Raw genomic sequence first — 20,880 nt, forward strand, 5'->3', positions numbered from 1 at the left:
AGAATCTCACCTTTTACGGTTGGGTAGTCAGCCGCTTGCACATCCGGTAAGTCAAAAAACACCTGCTGGGGTCCGGATGCCAGGAACGGAGCGACGACCTCAGGCCATTGGTCTCAGGGTAGCTTCTCCCTCACGGCCACCTTTTCGAACACCGCCAGATAGGTCTCGACGCTGTCTGCAGGGGTCATCTTGGGGATCGCCGCACGGACAGCTTTCCGGGCATCGTGGACGTTCTGGGACGCTCCTGCCACTTGTAACACCATCACATGCTGTAATAGCAGCTGGTTGGTTTCCTGCTGCTTGTTAGCCTCCGGCTGCTGCAAGTTAGCCTCCATGAGGGCTTTCACGACCGCCTCCATTTTGTCAGGGGACACTGGTCGTAACCTTGCCGGCTTAATATAGGACATACAACCTTGCCCAGGAAAAAACTAAAACTTTTCAGCCTTCAGGCCAGCCTCACTGCGTTTAACCGCATTCTCCACCAATTGTTGGGATTTGCTCTGGTAGGCAGCTTAGCGGACGCAGTATAGAGACAATCACAAAGTCTTTAACTAAACAGTTCATTGTTTATTCACACAGAAGGCAACAGAAAATGACAGTTGGCAGTCTTGGTGTTCGTTCACACCATGGAAAGTCCACAGAACAAAAACATTCACCTTGTTAGCAGTTTTTCATCAGCGGTCCCCTGCAGGCTTTAGGGGCCTGTTTTCCAGCATGCGGCTCTCAGCCCTTTTGCATGGCACACATCTTCAGATCCCAAAACACAGAGACTCCACAGCTTCACTGTGAGATGGAGGATAATCCACCCCACCTGTCAGTACTGACTGCTTTTTATAAGCCTCCCAAGACCCGGCCTGGAATGTGGGAAGCAGCCACCCACCCAGCACTTTGGCTACTCCCAGTAAGAGCCGTCCCGGATCAGCTTTACAGCCATACTAAACAGCTGAAGTGTCAGACTACAATCTGCAATACTGACACATCAGGGGAAAAAAAAGGCTCTTACCTCACCGAGGCCAGGAACCTCAGTGACACGTACCGACCATCAATGATGGCCCCTTGTTCCTTCCTACAGGGTGCATATGACTTTTTGATCGCTTGGTATTACACTTTTTGTGATGTAAGGTGACAAAAAAAAGGCTTTGTTTACACCGTTTTTTTTTTTATGGTGTTCACTTGAGGGGTTAGGTCTTGTGATATTTTTATAGAGCAGGTCGTCACGGATGCGGTGATGCCTAATATGTATACTTTTATATACACTGCTCAAAAAAATAAAGGGAACACTTAAACAACACAATGTAACTCCAAGTCAATCACACTTCTGTGAAATCAAACTGTCCACTTAGGAAGCAACACTGAGTGACAATCAATTTCACATGCTGTTGTGCAAATGGGATAGACAATAGGTGGAAATTATAGGCAATTAACAAGACACCCCCAATAAAGGAGTGGTTCTGCAGGTGGTGACCACAGACCACTTCTCAGTTTTGGTCCCTTTTGAATGCTGGCGGTGCTTTCACTCTAGTGGTAGCATGAGACGGAGTCTAGAACCCACACAAGTGGCTCAGGTAGTGCAGCTTATCCAGGATGGCACATCAATGCAAGCTGTGGCAAGAAGGTTTGCTGTGTCTGTCAGCGTAGTGTCCAGAGCATGGAGGCGCTACCAGGAGACAGGCCAGTACATCAGGAGACGTGGAGGAGGCCGTAGGAGGGCAAAAACACAGCAGCAGGACCGCTACCTCCGCCTTTGTGCAAGGAGGAACAGGAGGAGCACTGCCAGAGCCCTGCAAAATGACCTCCAGCAGGCCACAAATGTGCATGTGTCTGCTCAAACGGTCAGAAACAGACTCCATGAGGGTGATATGAGGGCCCGACGTCCACAGCCCAACACCGTGCAGGACGTTTGGCATTTGCCAGAGAACACCAAGATTGGCAAATTCGCCACTGGCGCCCTGTGCTCTTCACAGATGAAAGCAGGTTCACACTGAGCACATATGACAGACGTGACAGAGTCTGGAGACGCCGTGGAGAAGGTTCTGCTGCCTGCAACATCCTCCAGCATGACCGGTTTGGCATTGGGTCAGTAATGGTGTGGGGTGGCATTTCTTTGGAGGGCCGCACAGCCCTCCATGTGCTCGCCAGAGGTAGCCTGACTGCCATTAGGTACCGAGATGAGATCCTCAGACCCCTTGTGAGACCATATGCTGGTGCGGTTGGCCCTGGGTTCCTCCTAATGCAAGACAATGCTAGACCTCATGTGGCTGGAGTGTGTCAGCAGTTCCTGCAAGACGAAGGCATTGATGCTATGGACTGGCCCACCCGTTCCCCAGACCTGAATCCAATTGAGCACATCTTGGACATCATGTCTCGCTCTATCCACCAATGTCACGTTGCACCACAGACTGTCCAGGAGTTGGCAGATGCTTTAGTCCAGGTCTGGGAGGAGATCCCTCAGGAGACCGTCCGCCACCTCATCAGGAGCATGCACAGGCGTTGTAGGGAGGTCATACAGGCACGTGGAGGCCACACACACTACTGAGCCTCATTTTGACTTGTTTTAAGGACATTACATCAAAGTTGGATCAGCCTGTAGTGTGTTTTTCCACTTTAATTTTGAGTGTGACTCCAAATCCAGACCTCCATGGGTTGAAAAATTTGATTTCCATTTTTTACTTTTTGTGTGATTTTGTTGTCAGCACATTCAACTATGTAAAGAACAAAGTATTTCAGAAGAATATTTAATTAACTCAGATCTAGGATGTGTTATTTTTGTGTAACCTTTATTTTTTTGAGCAGTGTATTTAAGTTCTACACAAAAATGTTTTAGTGTCTTCATATTCTGAAAGCCATAGTTTTTAATATTTTTTGGGCACTTGTCTTAGGTAGGGGCTAATTTTTTTGCGGGATGAGATAATGGTTTGATTGGTATGATTTTGAGGTGCTTATGACTTTTTGATCGCTTGGTATTACACTTTTTGTGATGTAAGGTGACAAAAAAATGGCTTTTTTGACACGGTTTCATTATAATTTTTTTTACGGTGTTCATCTGAGGGGTTAGGTCATGTGATATTTTTATTGAGCAGGTCGTTACGGACGTGGCAGTACCTAATATGTATACTTTTTTATTTGAGTTTTATACAATATCTTTTTTGAAACAAACAAAAAAAATTATGTTTTAGTGTCTCTATAGTCATAGAGAGCCATAGCTTTTTTATTTTTTTAACGATTGTCTTAGGCAGGATATGATTTTTGCAGGATGAGGTGACAGTTTGGCACAATTTTGGGGTGCGTATGACTTTTTGTGATGTAAGGTGTCAAAATGGCTTTTTGACACCATTTTTATTAGATTTTTTTACGGTGTTCATCTGAGGGGTTAAATCATGTGATATTTTTATAGAGCAGGTCATCACGGATGCGGTGATACCTAATATGTATACTTTTTTTTATACACTACTAACCTTTTTGAAACAAAACAAAAAATCATGTTTTAGTGTCTCCATAGTCTGAGAGCCATATTTTTTTTAATTTTTTGGGCGATTGCCTTAGGTAGGTGATTTAAGCAATTTTGAGTGTGGCATGGTTGTTGGTACCAGACGGGCCGGTCTGAGTATTTCACAATCTGCTCAGTTATTGGGATTTTCACGCACAACCATTTCTAGGGTTTACAAAGAATGGTGTGAAAAGGGAAAAACATCCAGTATGCGGCAGTCCTGTGGGCAAAAATGCCTTGTGGATGCTAGAGGTCAGAGGAGAATGGGCCGACTGATTCAAGCTGATAGAAGAGCAACGTTGACTGAAATAACCACTCGTTACAACCGAGGTATGCAGCAAAGCATTTGTGAAGCCACAACACGCACAACCTTGAGGCGGATGGGCTACAACAGCAGAAGACCCCACCGGGTACCACTCATCTCCACTACAAATAGGAAAAAGAGGCTACAATTTGCACAAGCTCACCAAAATTGGACTGTTGAAGACTGGAAAAATGTTGCCTGGTCTGATGAGTCTCGATTTCTGTTGAGACATTTAAATGGTAGAGTCCGAATTTGGCGTAAACAGAATGAGAACATGTATCCATCCTCTGATGGCTACTTCCAGCAGGATAATGCACCATGTCACAAAGCTCGAATCATTTCAAATTGGTTTCTTGAACATGACAATGAGTTCACTGTGCTAAAATGGCCCCCACAGTCACCAGATCTCAACCCAATAGAGCATCTTTGGGATGTGGTGGAACGGGAGCTTCGTGCCCTGGATGTGCATCCCTCAAATCTCCATCAACTGCAAGATGCTATCCTATCAATATGGGCCAACATTTCTAAAGAATGCTATCAGCACCTTGTGGAATCAATGCCACGTAGAATTAAGGCAGTTCTGAAGGCAAAAGGGGTCCAACACCGTATTAGTATGGTGTTCCTAATAATTCTTTAGGTGAGTGTAGGTAGCGAGGCTTTCCCTTTCTTCCCACTATATTTGTTTTCAGCTCTGGAGCTCACAGAACATACATTATAAGGAGGGATAAATCACACTTACAGTAAGGCAGGGGGCTCCTCTGATGTTTAGAGTCAGGCTCAGGATCTCAGCTACCTCTGAGACGCCTCCACTTCCTCTCAGCCGTCTTCTGTGTCTCTGTTACCAGGGACAGATCTTGCCGGACCACAGGCAATGGACTGCAACTTAGTTGGAATTGAGACCCCTAGTGGCCATGACTTTAGAGCTTTTTTTTTTTTTTTTTCAGGTGGATGCAGGCAGATTTTTTAAATGAAGTGATTTAAAAATTTGATAGTTACACCATTCTCTATTAAATGGTGTGAAAGTACAGTGACTCTTTAATGTTCAGTAACATGATAGCATATGACTGTAGTATGTAATCTCTTGGTGTCATAAATATGTTTGCTGTTCTCTTTCAGACTAGCAGTGCTGTAGGAGGTACCAGCAGATTGCATGACTTTCCAGGACTGGAGTCTCCTTTGATATACCAGAGTTACGCATTCCCACAGCTATTAACACCCCTGCCCATGACGAGCTCTCAAAGAGGTAATTTCAAACATATAGATCAATAAATGATTAAACATATTGGGGGTAATTTATTATGAGGGTAAACATTGCATATTGTTTTTTATTTTTATTTTGTTTATCTTTAAAAGAGTTTTATCATCTCAGACATTGGTGGCATATCGCTAGGATATGCCACCAATATCAGATAGTTGCAGGTCCCAGACCGGCACCTGTCTCCAGAACTGGGCCAGAAAGTGAAGGAGAACACACCACGCATGTGTGGCATGCTCTCCGTTCATTTATCTGGGAGTTTGGAAAATAGTTGAGTGAGTGCATTCAGCTATATTCAGAAGTCCCATAGAAATGAATGGAGAGTGCACTGCACAAGTGTGGCCTCTGCTCCAATCAACTCTAGGGGACTGCAGGAAATAGCCGAGCCAGCGCTCCTATAGAAATTAATGGAGGGTGGCCGCGCATGCGCTGCTACCCTTTATTCACATCAGGGTCCTATTCTGGAGACAGGAGCGGCTCCCAGAGGTGGGACCCACACCTATCTAACATTGGTGGTATATCTTAGAGGTATGCCACCAATGGCTGAGGTGAGACAACCCCTTTAAATCTAACACTTTTGTCTAGAAATCCTACTTCAGTTAGGTTTTTTTTACACCACCTCCTACTGGAGTGTGTTTGTGACTTGGATTGAAACTAATTAACTTAGCTCATTATACCCACTTTCCCACCCACTTTTCAAAACTGCAGTGAGCGGTGTGTAAAAATTCAAAATGTTGCAATTTATTGTGTGTAAATAAGCCACAAAAAGTCACAGAAGCCCTATTTTGTGACTTTTTGGTGACAGAATTCTGGTGGGTATGGCTTAATAAATTCCCTTATTATGTTTGTTGTGGGTGTATCATAATTTTTTATTTTCTATATATATATTTTTTTTATAGATACTTCTGTATTGGATCACTTGAATGGAATACCGAACGCTAGTCTATCAGACAAAACTCAATTTTCTGTAAGTGCCTTTTTAAAAGAAAAAAAAAAGTGTTCACCAATATGTCCAGCTAGGCGTATCATAACTAAGGCTTACGCACACAAACGTATTTTGATTCCGTGTCTGTCCCATTTTTTTATTTTTTTTGCGGAACCATTTACTTCAATGTGGCCGCAAAAAACTGGAAATGACTCCCATGTGCGTTCTGTTTCCATACGTCCGCATGTCCACTCCGCAAAAAAGTACAGCATGTCCTATTATTGTCCGCATAACGGACAAGGCAGGACTGTTCTATTATGGCCAAGCTGTTCCGTTCCGCAAAAGACGCCATCCAGATTTTCTGTGGATACGTGTTTTGCGTACTGCAAAATACATATGGTCATGTGCATGAGCCCTAATACTGTATAAATTGCAGCATTTATGTACCCTTTCAACACTTTTCATTCCTTTGAATGGGGCTGAACTGCAATATCAGTCACATCCCTTTGGCAGTTTCTCCGGTTTGGGGATAAAGTACTCCCTTTTCACATCTAAAAGCTTTCCTTTTATATGTTTTGTAGTTTGCAGCCAATATAACATGATAAATACACTCACCTAAAGAATTATTAGGAACACCTGTTCTATTTCTCATTAATGCAATTATCTAGTCAACCAATCACATGGCAGTTGCTTCAATGCATTTAGGGTTGTGGTCCTGGTCAAGACAATGTCCTGAACTCCAAACTGAATGTCAGAATGGGAAAGAAAGGTGATTTAAGCAATTTTGAGCGTGGCATGGTTGTTGGTGCCAGACGGGCCGGTCTGAGTATTTCACAATCTGCTCAGTTACTGGGATTTTCACGCACAACCATTTCTAGGGTTTACAAAGAATGGTGTGAAAAGGGAAAAACATCCAGTATGCGGCAGTCCTGTGGGCAAAAATGCCTTGTGGATGCTAGAGGTCAGAGGAGAATGGGCCGACTGATTCAAGCTGATAGAAGAGCAACGTTGACTGAAATAACCACTCGTTACAACCGAGGTATGCAGCAAAGCATTTGTGAAGCCACAACACGCACAACCTTGAGGCGGATGGGCTACAACAGCAGAAGACCCCACCGGGTACCACTCATCTCCACTACAAATAGGAAAAAGAGGCTACAATTTGCACGGGCTCACCAAAATTGGACTGTTGAAGACTGGAAAAATGTTGCCTGGTCTGATGAGTCTCGATTTCTGTTGAGACATTCAAATGGTAGAGTCCGAATTTGGCGTAAATAGAATGAGAACATGTATCCATCCTCTGATGGCTACTTCCAGCAGGATAATGCACCATGTCACAAAGCTCAAATCATTTCAAATTGGTTTCTTGAACATGACAATGAGTTCACTGTACTAAAATGGCCCCCAACGTCACCAGATCTCAACCCAATAGAGCATCTTTGGGATGTGGTGGAACGGGAGCTTCGTGCCCTGGATGTGCATCCCTCAAATCTCCATCAACTGCGAGATGCTATCCTATCAATATGGGCCAACATTTCTAAAGAATGCTATCAGCACCTTGTTGAATCAATGCCACGTAGAATTAAGGCAGTTCTGAAGGCAAAAGGGGGTCCAACACCGTATTAGTATGGTGTTCCTAATAATTCTTTAGGTGAGTGTATAAATACATCATATACCGTTTAATCCAAAGTAAAATTGCCATAATAGTGAAAATCTGTGAATGGAAGTAAAGGGGTTGTTCCACTGTTACATGTCATATTTATTTTATAGATCATAAACATGAAGCATATTTGCCATTTCCATGCTGTTAATAAACTGATCCAATGAAGCGTTATGACATGTACTTGCATAGCATGGCGCCACCTGGTGTTCAGAGGGTATAGCAGTGTGCATGTCCATATACTGAGCTGTGTGCTGCTGGTCACTCTCTTCACAGCCAGGTCTCTGTATAGTGATCCTCTGTTCCCTGCAGAGTCGTGTCTCTGCGCTGCAGAAAGGCTATTTCTATTGGCGGCTCTGCAGAGAACAGGGGATGACTCTGCAGAGACCTGACTGAGCATGTGTGACCAGCAGCTATGCACAAGTCTCTTCAACACAACTCTTCACTGGATCATAACTGTTAATTATGTTTCATATTTTATGACCTGTACAATGAATATGAAAAGTAATAGCGGGACAACCCCACTTTAATTCATCAATTTAATATCTTACAGGTAAACGATTCCACACACTTTCTTAGATCAGGAAGCCCTATAGATTTTTCTGGGACACATAAGAAAGCACTTCAGTTTCAATGTGTTGATGTCGAGCCATCTTCTGTATTAAGCATCAGTTCCACTGTGAGGAGCACCAATCCTCTTGAAGATACCCATGAGTTCAGACAGGCCTGTCAGCAGTGTTTTACCAAAGCAGGTGAGATCATTATATGTGATTATAGACCCAAAAGGGAAACCAACATCGTACCATAAGGGCTCATGTACACGAACGGGTGTGCCCTGCCGTTTGCGGATGTTGGCCCATTCACTTGAATGGATCTGCAAGAGACGATCCGCACCGCCAAAAAATAGGACATGTTCTACCGCTACGTATCTTGCGGATTGCGGACCCTTTCAAGTCAATGGGGGCATGGGGCAAACGCCTTCGTGTGCATGAGCCCTAAGATTTCCATTAGGGCTGGGCAATCAGGCTGGGGCTACGCGGTGACACGTGTCGCGTGACAGTCTCAAGAAAATCCAGACATGCTGGCAACTTGACTGTGTTTTCAAAGCCAAATCACAGCTCTTAAATAATCGCTCAGCAGAAAGTTGTAGAGAAGTCACACGACTTTTCTGCGATCACATGGCACATGTCGCTGTGAAGCCCTAGCCAAAATGAGACTCACCAGGCGCTAACCGACACTGTGAGTAGTCCCTGCACTGCCCGAGCCCTGGGTCAGTGCTTGTGGATACCCCAGAGGCTCCCCATGTTTTTTCTCTAACTAAAAACCTCAGTAGAATTTTTCACATGATGGATATGTATATTCCAGTACATTGTATGGGCTTTTTTTTTTTTTTAAGGATAAAAGTATAAATTTTTTCAATAATTACAAAAAATGTAATGGTGCAAAATAAATTACCACAAACACTTTGTAATATACTTTATGTAATGAATATAGCAAAACCACTGGTACTCCCATTGAAAACAGCTCAGGATGGTGGTGGTGGTAGTCCTGTAAAGTCCTGCTGACAGCATCCCATTTCCTATATACTGTAGCACTACTTAGAAGGATGGTACTCCCATCTACCATTAAAATTGTCTTGCCTTCCAAGGACAGTTGGTGCTCCCATTAAGAGCATCTCAGGATGGTGGTAGTAATGTCGCATCCAGTTGTAAGCATTCCACCTGCTATATATATATATGGTACACTATACATAGCTGAGTACATTGCCCTCTATAGAAGGGTGGTACTCCCAGATCCTTTAAATTGCGTTGTCTCCTTCAAGATCAGGTGGAACTCCTATTTAAAAAAAAAAAAAGCTGGAGCTGATGGAGTTACTTTCCTAAAGGGTAGAACGCGTTTACATTTATTGTTACATTTATCTTAGTGCATTTTGATTGCATCTTCTTCTCTTGGGACAGATGCCCAAGGAGCAATGCCAGTGACACTTGGGTCACCGCTAAGGCAAGTTTCACACTAGCGGTAAATTCTTCAGACTGGCTTTTCCATCAGAAGACATTGTATGCGGCATAGCTGGAAAAGGCCGGAGCACCGCCAGGCTCCATTGACTATAATGGGACTCAGCGGGGATCTGGCCTGTTTCCAGCATTAGTGTTCGGATTCAACAAGACAAATAGCGCTGCAAGCAGAGGTTTTTGTCTGGCCGAATCCTAATGCTGGAAACAGTCCGGATCCTGCCGAGTCCTATTATAGTCAATGGAGCCTGGCGGGGGCAGGTAGTATCCGGCTATGATGGATACAGTGTCTTCTGGCAGGCTGTTCCTGTGAAATTAGCCTAAGGGTCCATTCAAACGTCCGTGTGTGTTTTGCACGTCCATGTGTGTTTTGCGGACCGCACATCGCCGGCGCATAATAGAAAATGCCTATTCTTGTCCGCAATTGTGGACAAGAATAGGACATGTTCTATTTTTTTTTCGGGAACGGAATTGCGGACCCGGAAGTGCGGATCCTCAATTCCGGATTCCGGCAGCACGTCGTGCTGCCCCATAGAAATGAATGGGTCCGCAATTCCGTTCCGCAAAATGTGGAACGAAATTGCGGACGTGTGACTGGACCCTAAGTCTGTCCATGTCTTGATTCCCTGGGATGCATAGCATGCATGCTCTCCACTGCATTTGTGTGCATGCCAGAGAAACCACCGCGGCCGGGATGGAATCAGAAGAGGAGGCCCGCCGCCTCCTATCTACACATTCATAACAAAATAATCGTTAATTAATAATAATCAAGGTAAAATGTTCAATTAACTGAGATTTTGATTTCGGTCATAATCGCCCAGCCATAATCTCCATATCTTAATTTCATATATTTTATGCTATATTTATCTTTATTTCTTTAGGGTTAAAGTCCTTAAACTACAATTATCATCCAAACTTGGATCATAAATGCAAGAAGGACATTTTTATAGGAAGAATGAAGAGTTCTGCCGATGACTCCTGGAAGGGAATCAGACGAAGACCAACAAAGAATCACTATGCGGGTCAATACTATATATGTAAAGGTAACTGATGATCGCTTATCACTTGGTGGCTTTTAGGAGCCACATGACCATAACGGTTTACTTGTGACCATTAATAACAAGGAACTCTATCCTTTACAGCTAGAGCTGGACATTGAGCTCTAGAACTCTATGAATACTATGTGCATCATGCACCAGTACACCAGATGCCTGAGCTTTGCTATTATAATATAGAAGTGCTGTTGAACAGTTCTTCAAGATCCCAGTCTGTGCAATGTCTGATGTTTGCCGCACATATTTGGTTGCAGGCCAGTATATAGGTCTATAATGAATACAGAGGAGCTCTGAAACTTGTCTCACTGCAGCAAATGGTATTTATCATGTAGAGAAAGTTAATACAAGGCACTTACTAATGTATTGTGATTGGCCATATTGCCTTCTTTGCCGGCTTGATTCCTTTTACCATCGTATTATACACTGCCCGAGTTCTGGCCACCGCTGCAGCGCAGATACGAGGTGGCCAGGACGGCAGATGCTGCGCATGCGTGCCTGTGCACGCTCCCACGATCTCGGCCACCAGCGAGACCAACACTTTTTCCAATAGTGTGCCAGTGTAACCCCTGACTATGAGCAGTGTATGATGTGATGGAAAAACGAATGAAGGCAGCAATAAGGACAATCGCAATACATTAGTATTAACTTTGTCTATAAGATAAATGCCGTTTGCTGAAGTGAGACAGCCCTTTAATTTCTGGCTAGCTACACAGCCAATAGTGCCGATTACCATAGTAAGAGCCGACCAGTATGTACAGGCAACATGTATGTTTCTTTTATTAATTTTTTTAGGTTGATGACTTTGAATGTTGGTTTTATTATATTTTCTAGATGTTGCTCAGGGCATTGAGTGCACTTACCCAGGATGTTGCACATTTGCATATTGTCAAGAAGAAATTGATGTATGGACTCTGGAGAGGAAAGGAATGTTTTGCAGAGAAGCAATATTTGGAGGCAATAGTGAAGTCAATTTGACAATCCCACATCTACTGCAGGAGTATTCTGGGACATTCGTTTTTTTGTGCGAGGTAAATTATGACGTTAGAAAATATATACAGCCTACAGTCAGTGATCCATTATGCCTTCTGAGTGCACTTAACTCGTCTGCAGCTGCGAGATGCCGTATACACCTGCTGAGTTTCTGATTTCTATCGTTGGACCAAGCTCTACTGTTAAAACATTGATCTCTGTATGCAAAGTGTCCATATAGGCTGCTGGATGAACGTGAACACATGAATCTGCTGCTCTGCTAGCCAAGATGTGTCAAATTTGATGTGACGTATTGTCCTCATTACTTTAACACAGGGGTAGACAAATCCCAGGAGCCAGGGATCCAGCGTAGACATTTGCTTCTTGTGGCTAATAGTGGCCATACACCTTAGCCCCCAGTCAGTCATTCCTCCTATACACTTGCATGATTGGCCAAGCATGAATGTGTTCTGAATACGGAGACGGGAATAAGCTGCTGCCAGTCAGTGATGGCCAGTTCGCATTGTTCGCCATCTTTTTTCACAAGTCCAGCGAGGCACAGGTAAGTCCTTACCTGTGCCTGTGCGCGAGCCGGTCTGAAAACATGTGCGGTCACCGGGAGCAGGCAGTTCCGAGTACAGCCCGATGAAGGCCCCCAGTGGCTGTTCTCGGAACTGCCTGCTCCCGCTGACCGCACTTGTTTTCAGACCGGCTCACGCACAGGCACAAGTAAGGCTGGGTTCAGACCTGAGCCTATTTGATATGCGCGTTTAACGCGCGTTTTTGTCGCGCGTTTTTATGCACGTTTTTTGCAATAGTAAACGCGCGTTTGACGCGCGTTTGTGTGATTGACTGCAGTGTCCTATGGCCACAAACGCGCGTCAAAACGCCCCAAAGAAGCTCAAGAACTTGTTTGAGCGTAGGGCGTTTTTCAGCGCGTTCAAACGCGCTGTAAAACGCTCAAGTGAGAACCAGGGCCATAGGGAAGCATTGGTTTTCATGTGTTGAGCGTTTTACAGCGCGTTTGAACGCGCTGTAAAACGCTCAAGTGTGAACCCAGCCTAAGGGCTAAGGGCTTACCTGTGCCTCGCTGGACTGTGAAAAAAGATGGCAGCCCGCATATGTTCGCAGGCGAACAATGTGAACTGGCCATCACTGCTGCCAGACATCAGCTTTTATATTGCAGGAGCAAAGGATCAGGCATGTTGAGTTAAAAACTCCTGTGCACATTACATGGCCGGTTGACAGCCTATCTCCCGTGAAAATAAAGGATTGGGCATTTTGACATCCAACTTGCACAATCCCTTTTCCCCCTACAATTGCCGTGGGGGGGGGGGGAGTCGGGACAATCCCATATACATTAGATGGTGGCCAGTCCCACCCATATTGTCTTGTTCAGCCAGTCTTCTGTTATGTGTAGACACCTTGAGTTTTTTTTTACTTTTTTCTTACAAGAGTGAAAGTTTTCATTGCATGACTTGGTAAAAGATGAAACTGCCACCTATAGTGTGCTATGTCTGCAGTGACTTGTCCAGCCCTGGTGCACTTGTTTGTGACTGAAGCCTGTATTAGACCTAACGATTGTCGGGCAAATCATCACTGAAAAACGTTCATAGGAGGCGCTCTCATTAGCGATGACCCCCCTGAGTAAGCCGCTGAATGCCCAATAAACCAGCTTCTTCTTTGGGCAATTGTAATCTTTAAACAGGTTAAAAAATCATCGGCAGATCATGCTGTCTAATTTCGATCTGCTGCCGGCAAATATAATGATTTAGTATGAAGACGAGCGATGGCATTAGTGATCACTTCTTGCCATACTGTGGAGGAGATGGCTGCATGTAATAGCATCGGTCTCCTTTGCTGATTAGCAAGCGATTGCCGGGAAGAAACGCTTCATTCATAACAATCGCAAGTCTAATACAGGCCTAAGGCCTAGTTCACACGATCGTATGGCTTTTATAGTTTTTTGCGGTCCGTTTTTCACGGATCCGTTGTTCCGTTTTTGAGTTCCGTTGTGTTTCCGTTCCCTTTCCGTTTTTCCGTCCCGTTTTTCCTTATGCCATGTACAGTATACAGTAATTACATAGAAACAATTGGGCTGGGCATAACATTTTCAATAGATGGTTCAGCAAAAACGGAATGGATACGGAAGACATACGGATGCATTTCCGTATGTGTTCCGTTTTTTTGCGGACCATTTGACTTGAATGGAGCCACGGAACGTGATTTGCTGCCAAATATAGGACATGTTCCATCTTTCAACGGAACGGAAATAAGGAAACTGAATGCTTACGGAACACATTCCGTTTTTAATGCGGAACCATTGAAATGAATGGTTCCGTATACGGACTGTATACGGAACACAAAAAAACGGCCCGTACACTCGCAAAAAAAACGATCGTGTGAACTAGGACTAAGGCCGACCCGTGCCCGTGCTGCCGCCCGCAATGCACGATCGCCGGCCGTAGGTCAGCCGCATCGGATCGCGGACCCATTCACTTTAATTGGTCCCCAATCCGCCCGTTTCGCAAAAAGATAGGACATGTTCTATCTTTTTGCGGAACGGAAGTACGGGACACAACCCCACGAAAGCACTCTGTAGTGCTTCCGAGGGGTCCCGTTCCGTGCGGCCGTTCCGCTATTCTGGATTTGTGGACCCATTGAAGTGAATGGGTCCGCATCCGTGATGCGGAATGCACACGGAACTGTGGCCGTGTATTGTGGGCCGCAATACGGCCACGGATCACACACGTTCGTGTGAACTAGGCCTAAGACTGTGTATACAGCATGTGGCTAATGATGATATAAAAGTGAAGTGAATGACATTGATTGAAGTTTTATATTATGAGATGATGATATTTTATTCCAGAAATGTTTTGACCACAAACCCAGGATTATCAGTGAAAAAGATAAAGACAACCACATTAGCTGCTCACATCCTGTTGCAAAACATCATTTTGAAGAAAATAAGTAAGTATAAAGGGATGGCATCTATTAACATTAAAGGGGTTGTCTCATCTGCCGTTACTAAGGCAAGATGGGACTAAGCACCGAGCACCAGGTGGAGAGCGGGTCAGCACTATGCTGTTTCAGTATCTCCCATTGCAATGCATGGCAGCTATGGAAACAGCATTGCACAGCAAGTTATGCTCTTTCCGAGTTCCGAGTGCTATGCTGTTTCTACAGCTGTCATACACTGCAATAGGAGCTACCGAAACAGTGAGCACCAATGCACTGCGCTGTTTCTCAGCCGACTGATGGTAAGGACTGTGTCTTATTTGGAATTGGTAACGGCAAGATGAGACAACCACTGTAAATTATAATGTTGTGATCTTTATGATCATGTCAAAATGTTTCAGAAATTGTGATTGTAAGGCTACATGCACAAGACTGTATGTGTTTTGCGGTCCGCAAACTGCGAATCCGCAAAAAAAACGGATTACATTTATTTTTGCTGATCCATTGTAACAATGCCTAAAACGGACAAGAATAGGACATTTTTTTATTTTTTTGGCGGGACTACGGAACGGACATACTGATGCAGACAGCACATGCTGTGCTGTCTTAATTTTTTGCGGACCCATTGAAATGAATGGGTCCACATCCTATCCGCAAAAAAAACGTAACGGACACAGAAACAAACAACGTTCGTGTCCATGTAGCCTAATTAAACTGTGGTGAAGCGGGTATGTGACCTGCTTGTTTCTATACTTATTTCTATAAAAATCTGATTATGGGTCCATTCACACGTCCATATTTCTGGCTCCGCATCCGTTCCGTAGTTTTGCTGAACGGGTGCTGACCCATTCATTTCAATGGGGCCGCAAAAGATGCGGACAGCACACTGCGGCCCCGCAAAAAATATAAGCGCATGTCCTATTTTTGTCCGCAATTGCAGACAAGAATAGGTATTTCCTATCATAGTGCCGGATGTCTGAATGTAGCCTTAGGCTAGGTCTACATGTCGACATGTGTCGCATGACATATAGGGCACAACTACACTGCGACATTCATGTCACAAAACAATTTTTATAATGATAGTCTATGGTGTCGCACTGCGACATGCTGCGACTGCGACGCGACAGTCGCAGAAAAATCCATCTTGCATGGATTTCTTGCTACTTTCGTGTCACAGTCGCAGCATTTCGCAGTGAGACACCATAGACTATCATTATAAAAATTGTCGCGCGACAAAATGTCGTTGTGTAGCCCTAGCCTTAATCTGAACTTTTGAACGAAGCAACTTCGGATGTAACGGTCTCTTTCACTGAGCGAGCAGCCGACTTCGTTCCCGACAATCGGCCCGTCAATTGGACTCTCTCTAAACCCGCCTCAAGTCTCTATATACGCAGGGCCGGATTAACGTAGGGGCTGATGGAGCTGCAGCTCCAGGCCCCTACCATAAAATAGGCCCATCTGTCAGCCAAAAGGCCGTCGGGAGGGTTAATAGTCCTCTGTTGTACACAGCACAGCGTCACATAGAGCACAGACAATGCAGAGACGCTCACCTCACACTGGCAGCAGGGAGCCTGAGGGAGGGACTCGGGAGGAGCGTAATATGATCCTAGAGTGGAAGCTGCTTCTGCCAGCCCCTCCCCTCCCCGCCCACCAACCAATCAGAGCTGAGGGGGCAAGGCAAGCACTAGCAGCTCTGAGTCGTCTGAGTAGTACAGGGAGTCTTCACAGGTCCTGTAAGGGAACTGCACAGTGTAAAGTGTAGTTCCCAGGTTAGAACAGTGCATCTGCCAGGACCTGCGATGACATCATCTTCAGCATCACAGGTCCTGCAGAATCTAGCAAAGGAACTGCACCAAAAATGGTGTAGTTCCTAGGTTTGAAAGGTACATCTGCCAGAACCTGTGATGACATCATCACAGGTCCTTCAACCCCTAACAGCAAGTATTAGAAGTTAACAATCAGCTCTGCATTGATCCACATACAGACTGGAATGGAGTGGTAGGAGGAGGTCCTCCACTTTTCATCATTTCCCCCCCCCCCCTCCATGCCCTGTTTTTACTCATTGCTCACTCATGTATAATACTTCAGACAGTTACAGTGACCACAACCTCATGTACTTCACACACACAGTGACTATAATGCATAACTGACCACATATTTCTATAAACACTGCATCTACAGTAATATACCTTGTATGCCTCACATCTATATAATCGGCAAATGTGGTTTGGCGATTCGGCCGAGCCGAAAATGCCGCGATTATTATATATGAAGGGGCCCCTAATGATAAAAAAAAGTCCTCTGTCCTATTGATAACAGGTCCAGCCTCTGTACTTACTTTCACGATGAATGCACTGCAGCGACGAGCGGGAGCGAGCGAGGCAGCCGGCCGGCGCATGACTGACGTCACTTAGTCACGCTCCTGCTTCCTGAATTAAGTGGGAGGAGCGTGACAGTGACGTCAGTCACGCGCCGGTCGGCTCGCTCTATGCCGCTCTCTGCAGTGTGAGTGCATTCATAGTGAAAGTACAGAGGCTGGCCATTTTATGAATAGGAGAGTTAACACATGAAGGGACACATGGGGCCATGAGGGGGACCAGCATAAGATGCTATATGTGTGTCTTATGCTGGCCCCCCTCGTGGCCCCATGTGTCATAGCACACATCCCCCATAACAGTGCCCTCCGCAGGTCCCCCATAACAGTGCCCTCCGCAGGTCCCCCATAACAGTGCCCTCCGCAGGTCCCCCATAACAGTGTCCTCCGCAGGTCCCCCATAACAGTGCCCTCCGCAGGTCCCCCATAACAGTGCCCTCCGCAGGTCCCCCATAACAGTGCCCTCCGCAGGTCCCCCATAACAGTGCCCTCCGCAGGTCCCCCATAACAGTGTCCTCCGCAGGTCCCCCATAACAGTGTCCTCCGCAGGTCCCCCATAACAGTGTCCTCCGCAGGTCCCCCATAACAGTGTCCTCCGCAGGTCCCCCATAACAGCGTCCTCCACAGATCCCCCATAACTATGTCATACCCAGCCGCGTCAGCGGCTCATATGGGAAAATCCAAGCAAATAGACCTCTAGCACAATTCCCTTAAAATATCGCATCGCACATCGTTATCGCAATTTTTAGGGCCCTAATCGCAATCGCACAAAATTCCCATATCGTGCAGCCCTATATATATATACACATACACACACACACTGCATATATTAAACAGTATTATAGATGCAATATGTACAGATATATAATATATATTGCAGTGTACTGATATGTGAGGTACAAGGTATAATATATGCAGTGTGTATAGATATATTGTATATACAGCAGTGTACTGATATGTTAGGTACGAGGTATAATAGATGGTGTGTACAGGTATATTGTATATACAGTATTGGATTGATATGTGAGGTACGAGCTGTAATTTATACCTCATATATCAGTACACTGCTGTACACTGCGTGCAGAATTATTAGGCAAATGAGTATTTTGACCACATCATCCTCTTTATGCATGTTGTCTTACTACAAGCTGTATAGGCTCGAAAGCCTACTACCAATTAAGCATATTAGGTGATGTGCATCTCTGTAATGAGAAGGGGTGTGGTCTAATGACATCAACACCCTATATCAGGTGTGCATAATTATTAGGCAACTTCCTTTCCTTTGGCAAAATGGGTCAAAAGAAGGACTTGACAGGCTCAGAAAAGTCAAAAATAGTGAGATATCTTGCAGAGGGATGCAGCACTCTTAAAATTGCAAAGCTTCTGAAGCGTGATCATCGAACAATCAAGCGTTTCATTCAAAATAGTCAACAGGGTCGCAAGAAGCGTTTGGAAAAACCAAGGCGCAAAATAACTGCCCATGAACTGAGAAAAGTCAAGCGTGCAGCTGCCAAGATGCCACTTGCCACCAGTTTGGCCATATTTCAGAGCTGCAACATCACTGGAGTGCCCAAAAACACAAGGTGTGCAATACTCAGAGACATGGCCAAGGTAAGAAAGGCTGAAAGACGACCACCACTGAACAAGACACACAAGCTGAAACGTCAAGACTGGGCCAAGAAATATCTCAAGACTGATTTTTCTAAGGTTTTATGGACTGATGAAATGAGAGTGAGTCTTGATGGGCCAGATGGATGGGCCTGTGGATGGATAGGTAAAGGGCAGAGAGCTCCAGTCCGACTCAGACGCCAGCAAGGTGGAGGTGGAGTACTGGTTTGGGCTGGTATCATCAAAAATGAGCTTGTGGGGCATTTTCGGGTTGAGGATGGAGTCAAGCTCAACTCCCAGTCCTACTGCCAGTTTCTGGAAGACACCTTCTTCAAGCAGTGGTACAGGAAGAAGTCTGCATCCTTCAAGAAAAACATGATTTTCATGCAGGACAATGCTCCATCACACGCGTCCAAGTACTCCACAGCGTGGCTGGCAAGAAAGGGTATAAAAGAAGAAAATCTAATGATATGGCCTCCTTGTTCACCTGATCTGAACCCCATTGAGAACCTGTGGTCCATCATCAAATGTGAGATTTACAAGGAGGGAAAACAGTACACCTTTCTGAACAGTGTCTGGGAGGCTGTGGTTGCTGCTGCACGCAATGTTGATGGTGAACAGATCAAAACACTGACAGAATCCATGGATGGCAGGCTTTTGAGTGTCCTTGCAAAGAAAGGTGGCTATATTGGTCATTGATTTGCTTTTGTTTTGTTTTTGAATGTCAGAAATGTATATTTGTGAATGTTGAGATGTTATATTGGTTTCACTGGTAAAAATAAATAATTGAAATGGGTATATATTTGTTTTTTGTTAAGTTGCCTAATAATTATGCACAGTAATAGTCACCTGCACACACAGATATCCCCCTAAAATAGCTAAAACTAAAAACAAACTAAAAACTACTTCCAAAAATATTCAGCTTTGATATTAATGAGTTTTTTGGGTTCATTGAGAACATGGTTGTTGTTCAATAATAAAATTAATCCTCAAAAATACAACTTGCCTAATAATTCTGCACTCCCTGTATATACTATATACCTGTACACACTGCATCTATTATACCTCATACCTCACATATCAGTACACTGCTGTATATACTATATACCTGTACACACTGCATCTATTATACCTTGTACCTCACATATCAGTACACTGCTGTATATACTATATACCTGAACACACTGCATATATTATACCTCATACCTCACATATCAGTACACTGCTGTATATACTATATACCTGTACACACTGCATCTATTATACCTTGTACCTCACATATCAGTACACTGCTGTATATACTATATACCTGAACACACTGCATATATTATACCTCGTACCTCACATATCAGTACACTGCTGTATACACTATACATCTGTACACACTGCATATATTATACCTCTTTTGTCTGCCAGGCCTGTTTTGTAATCCCAATCCGGCCCTGATGGCATAAATTATAAAACAGCAGCGAACATAGTTCATGGAACAAAGAGAGAGGCCTGGAATGGGTAGTGGGAGGGGCTATAAAAGGGGAATGGGGGCCCAATTTAGATTCTTGCTATGGGGCCCAGTGATTTGTATGTACCCTTTGACAGGAGCAGAGAGATAAGAGAAGTGACAGATGACACAGAGTTTAGATTACAGGTTGAATTAACCCTTTAGGATCAAATTGGCTTCTCAGGAGATAAATATGTTAAAGGCATCTCATTCAGTAGCTATATAACTAAGGGTGGGTTCACATCTCCTTTATGGATTCCGTTAACTGGGGACTGTGGGGACTATTTTATTATCAGCCAGTGACTGTGTTACTGTATCAGCACATAGTTTTCCCTGTGCAGCATTCACATTTCACTTCACTTGGTTGGTTGTACTACTGTCAGTGTCAGACTGTTGTCACTGTGGGTACCAATGCACAACAGACAACAATGCACACCACAGTGACAGCTCCTGAGTCCTCCTGTCCGGCGTCAGCCTCAGCTTCCCTTCACTATCACTATAATCAATCACTCTTCCTGATCCTGACTCACTCATTAGAGAGCTGAAGAGCCGACTGAGTCAGCAGCAGCAAGTGAATCGGATGGATAGCATCTGCGCATGCGCACCGGCACCTAGAGTCTTCGGTTCACTTGCGAGTCAGCTCAGCAGTCAGTGACTCAGCAAGTGAACCGAAGATCCGATTCATGAACCGATTCATCTGAAAGATCCGAACTTCCTATCACTACTGAGGTCATATCCGGCGGGCCGCGGCATTACAGGAACAGCACCAGCTGCT

The 20,880-nt window shown here is 44.6% G+C and overlaps 1 protein-coding gene across 1 annotated transcript in view; it reads left to right on the forward strand.

Annotated features, from left to right (window-relative positions):
- Positions 1 to 20,880, forward strand: part of ZC3H7A (zinc finger CCCH-type containing 7A) — a 196,771-nt gene that overhangs the window by 133,558 nt on the left and 42,333 nt on the right. Inside the window, 6 exon segments of the mRNA XM_040440164.1 lie at positions 4,908 to 5,034; positions 5,946 to 6,013; positions 8,185 to 8,383; positions 10,525 to 10,686; positions 11,530 to 11,726; positions 14,537 to 14,637. Coding sequence (XP_040296098.1) covers positions 4,908 to 5,034; positions 5,946 to 6,013; positions 8,185 to 8,383; positions 10,525 to 10,686; positions 11,530 to 11,726; positions 14,537 to 14,637 — 854 coding nt within the window.

This window comes from Bufo bufo, chromosome 7, assembly GCF_905171765.1.
Source record: "Bufo bufo chromosome 7, aBufBuf1.1, whole genome shotgun sequence".
NCBI lineage: Eukaryota > Metazoa > Chordata > Amphibia > Anura > Bufonidae > Bufo > Bufo bufo.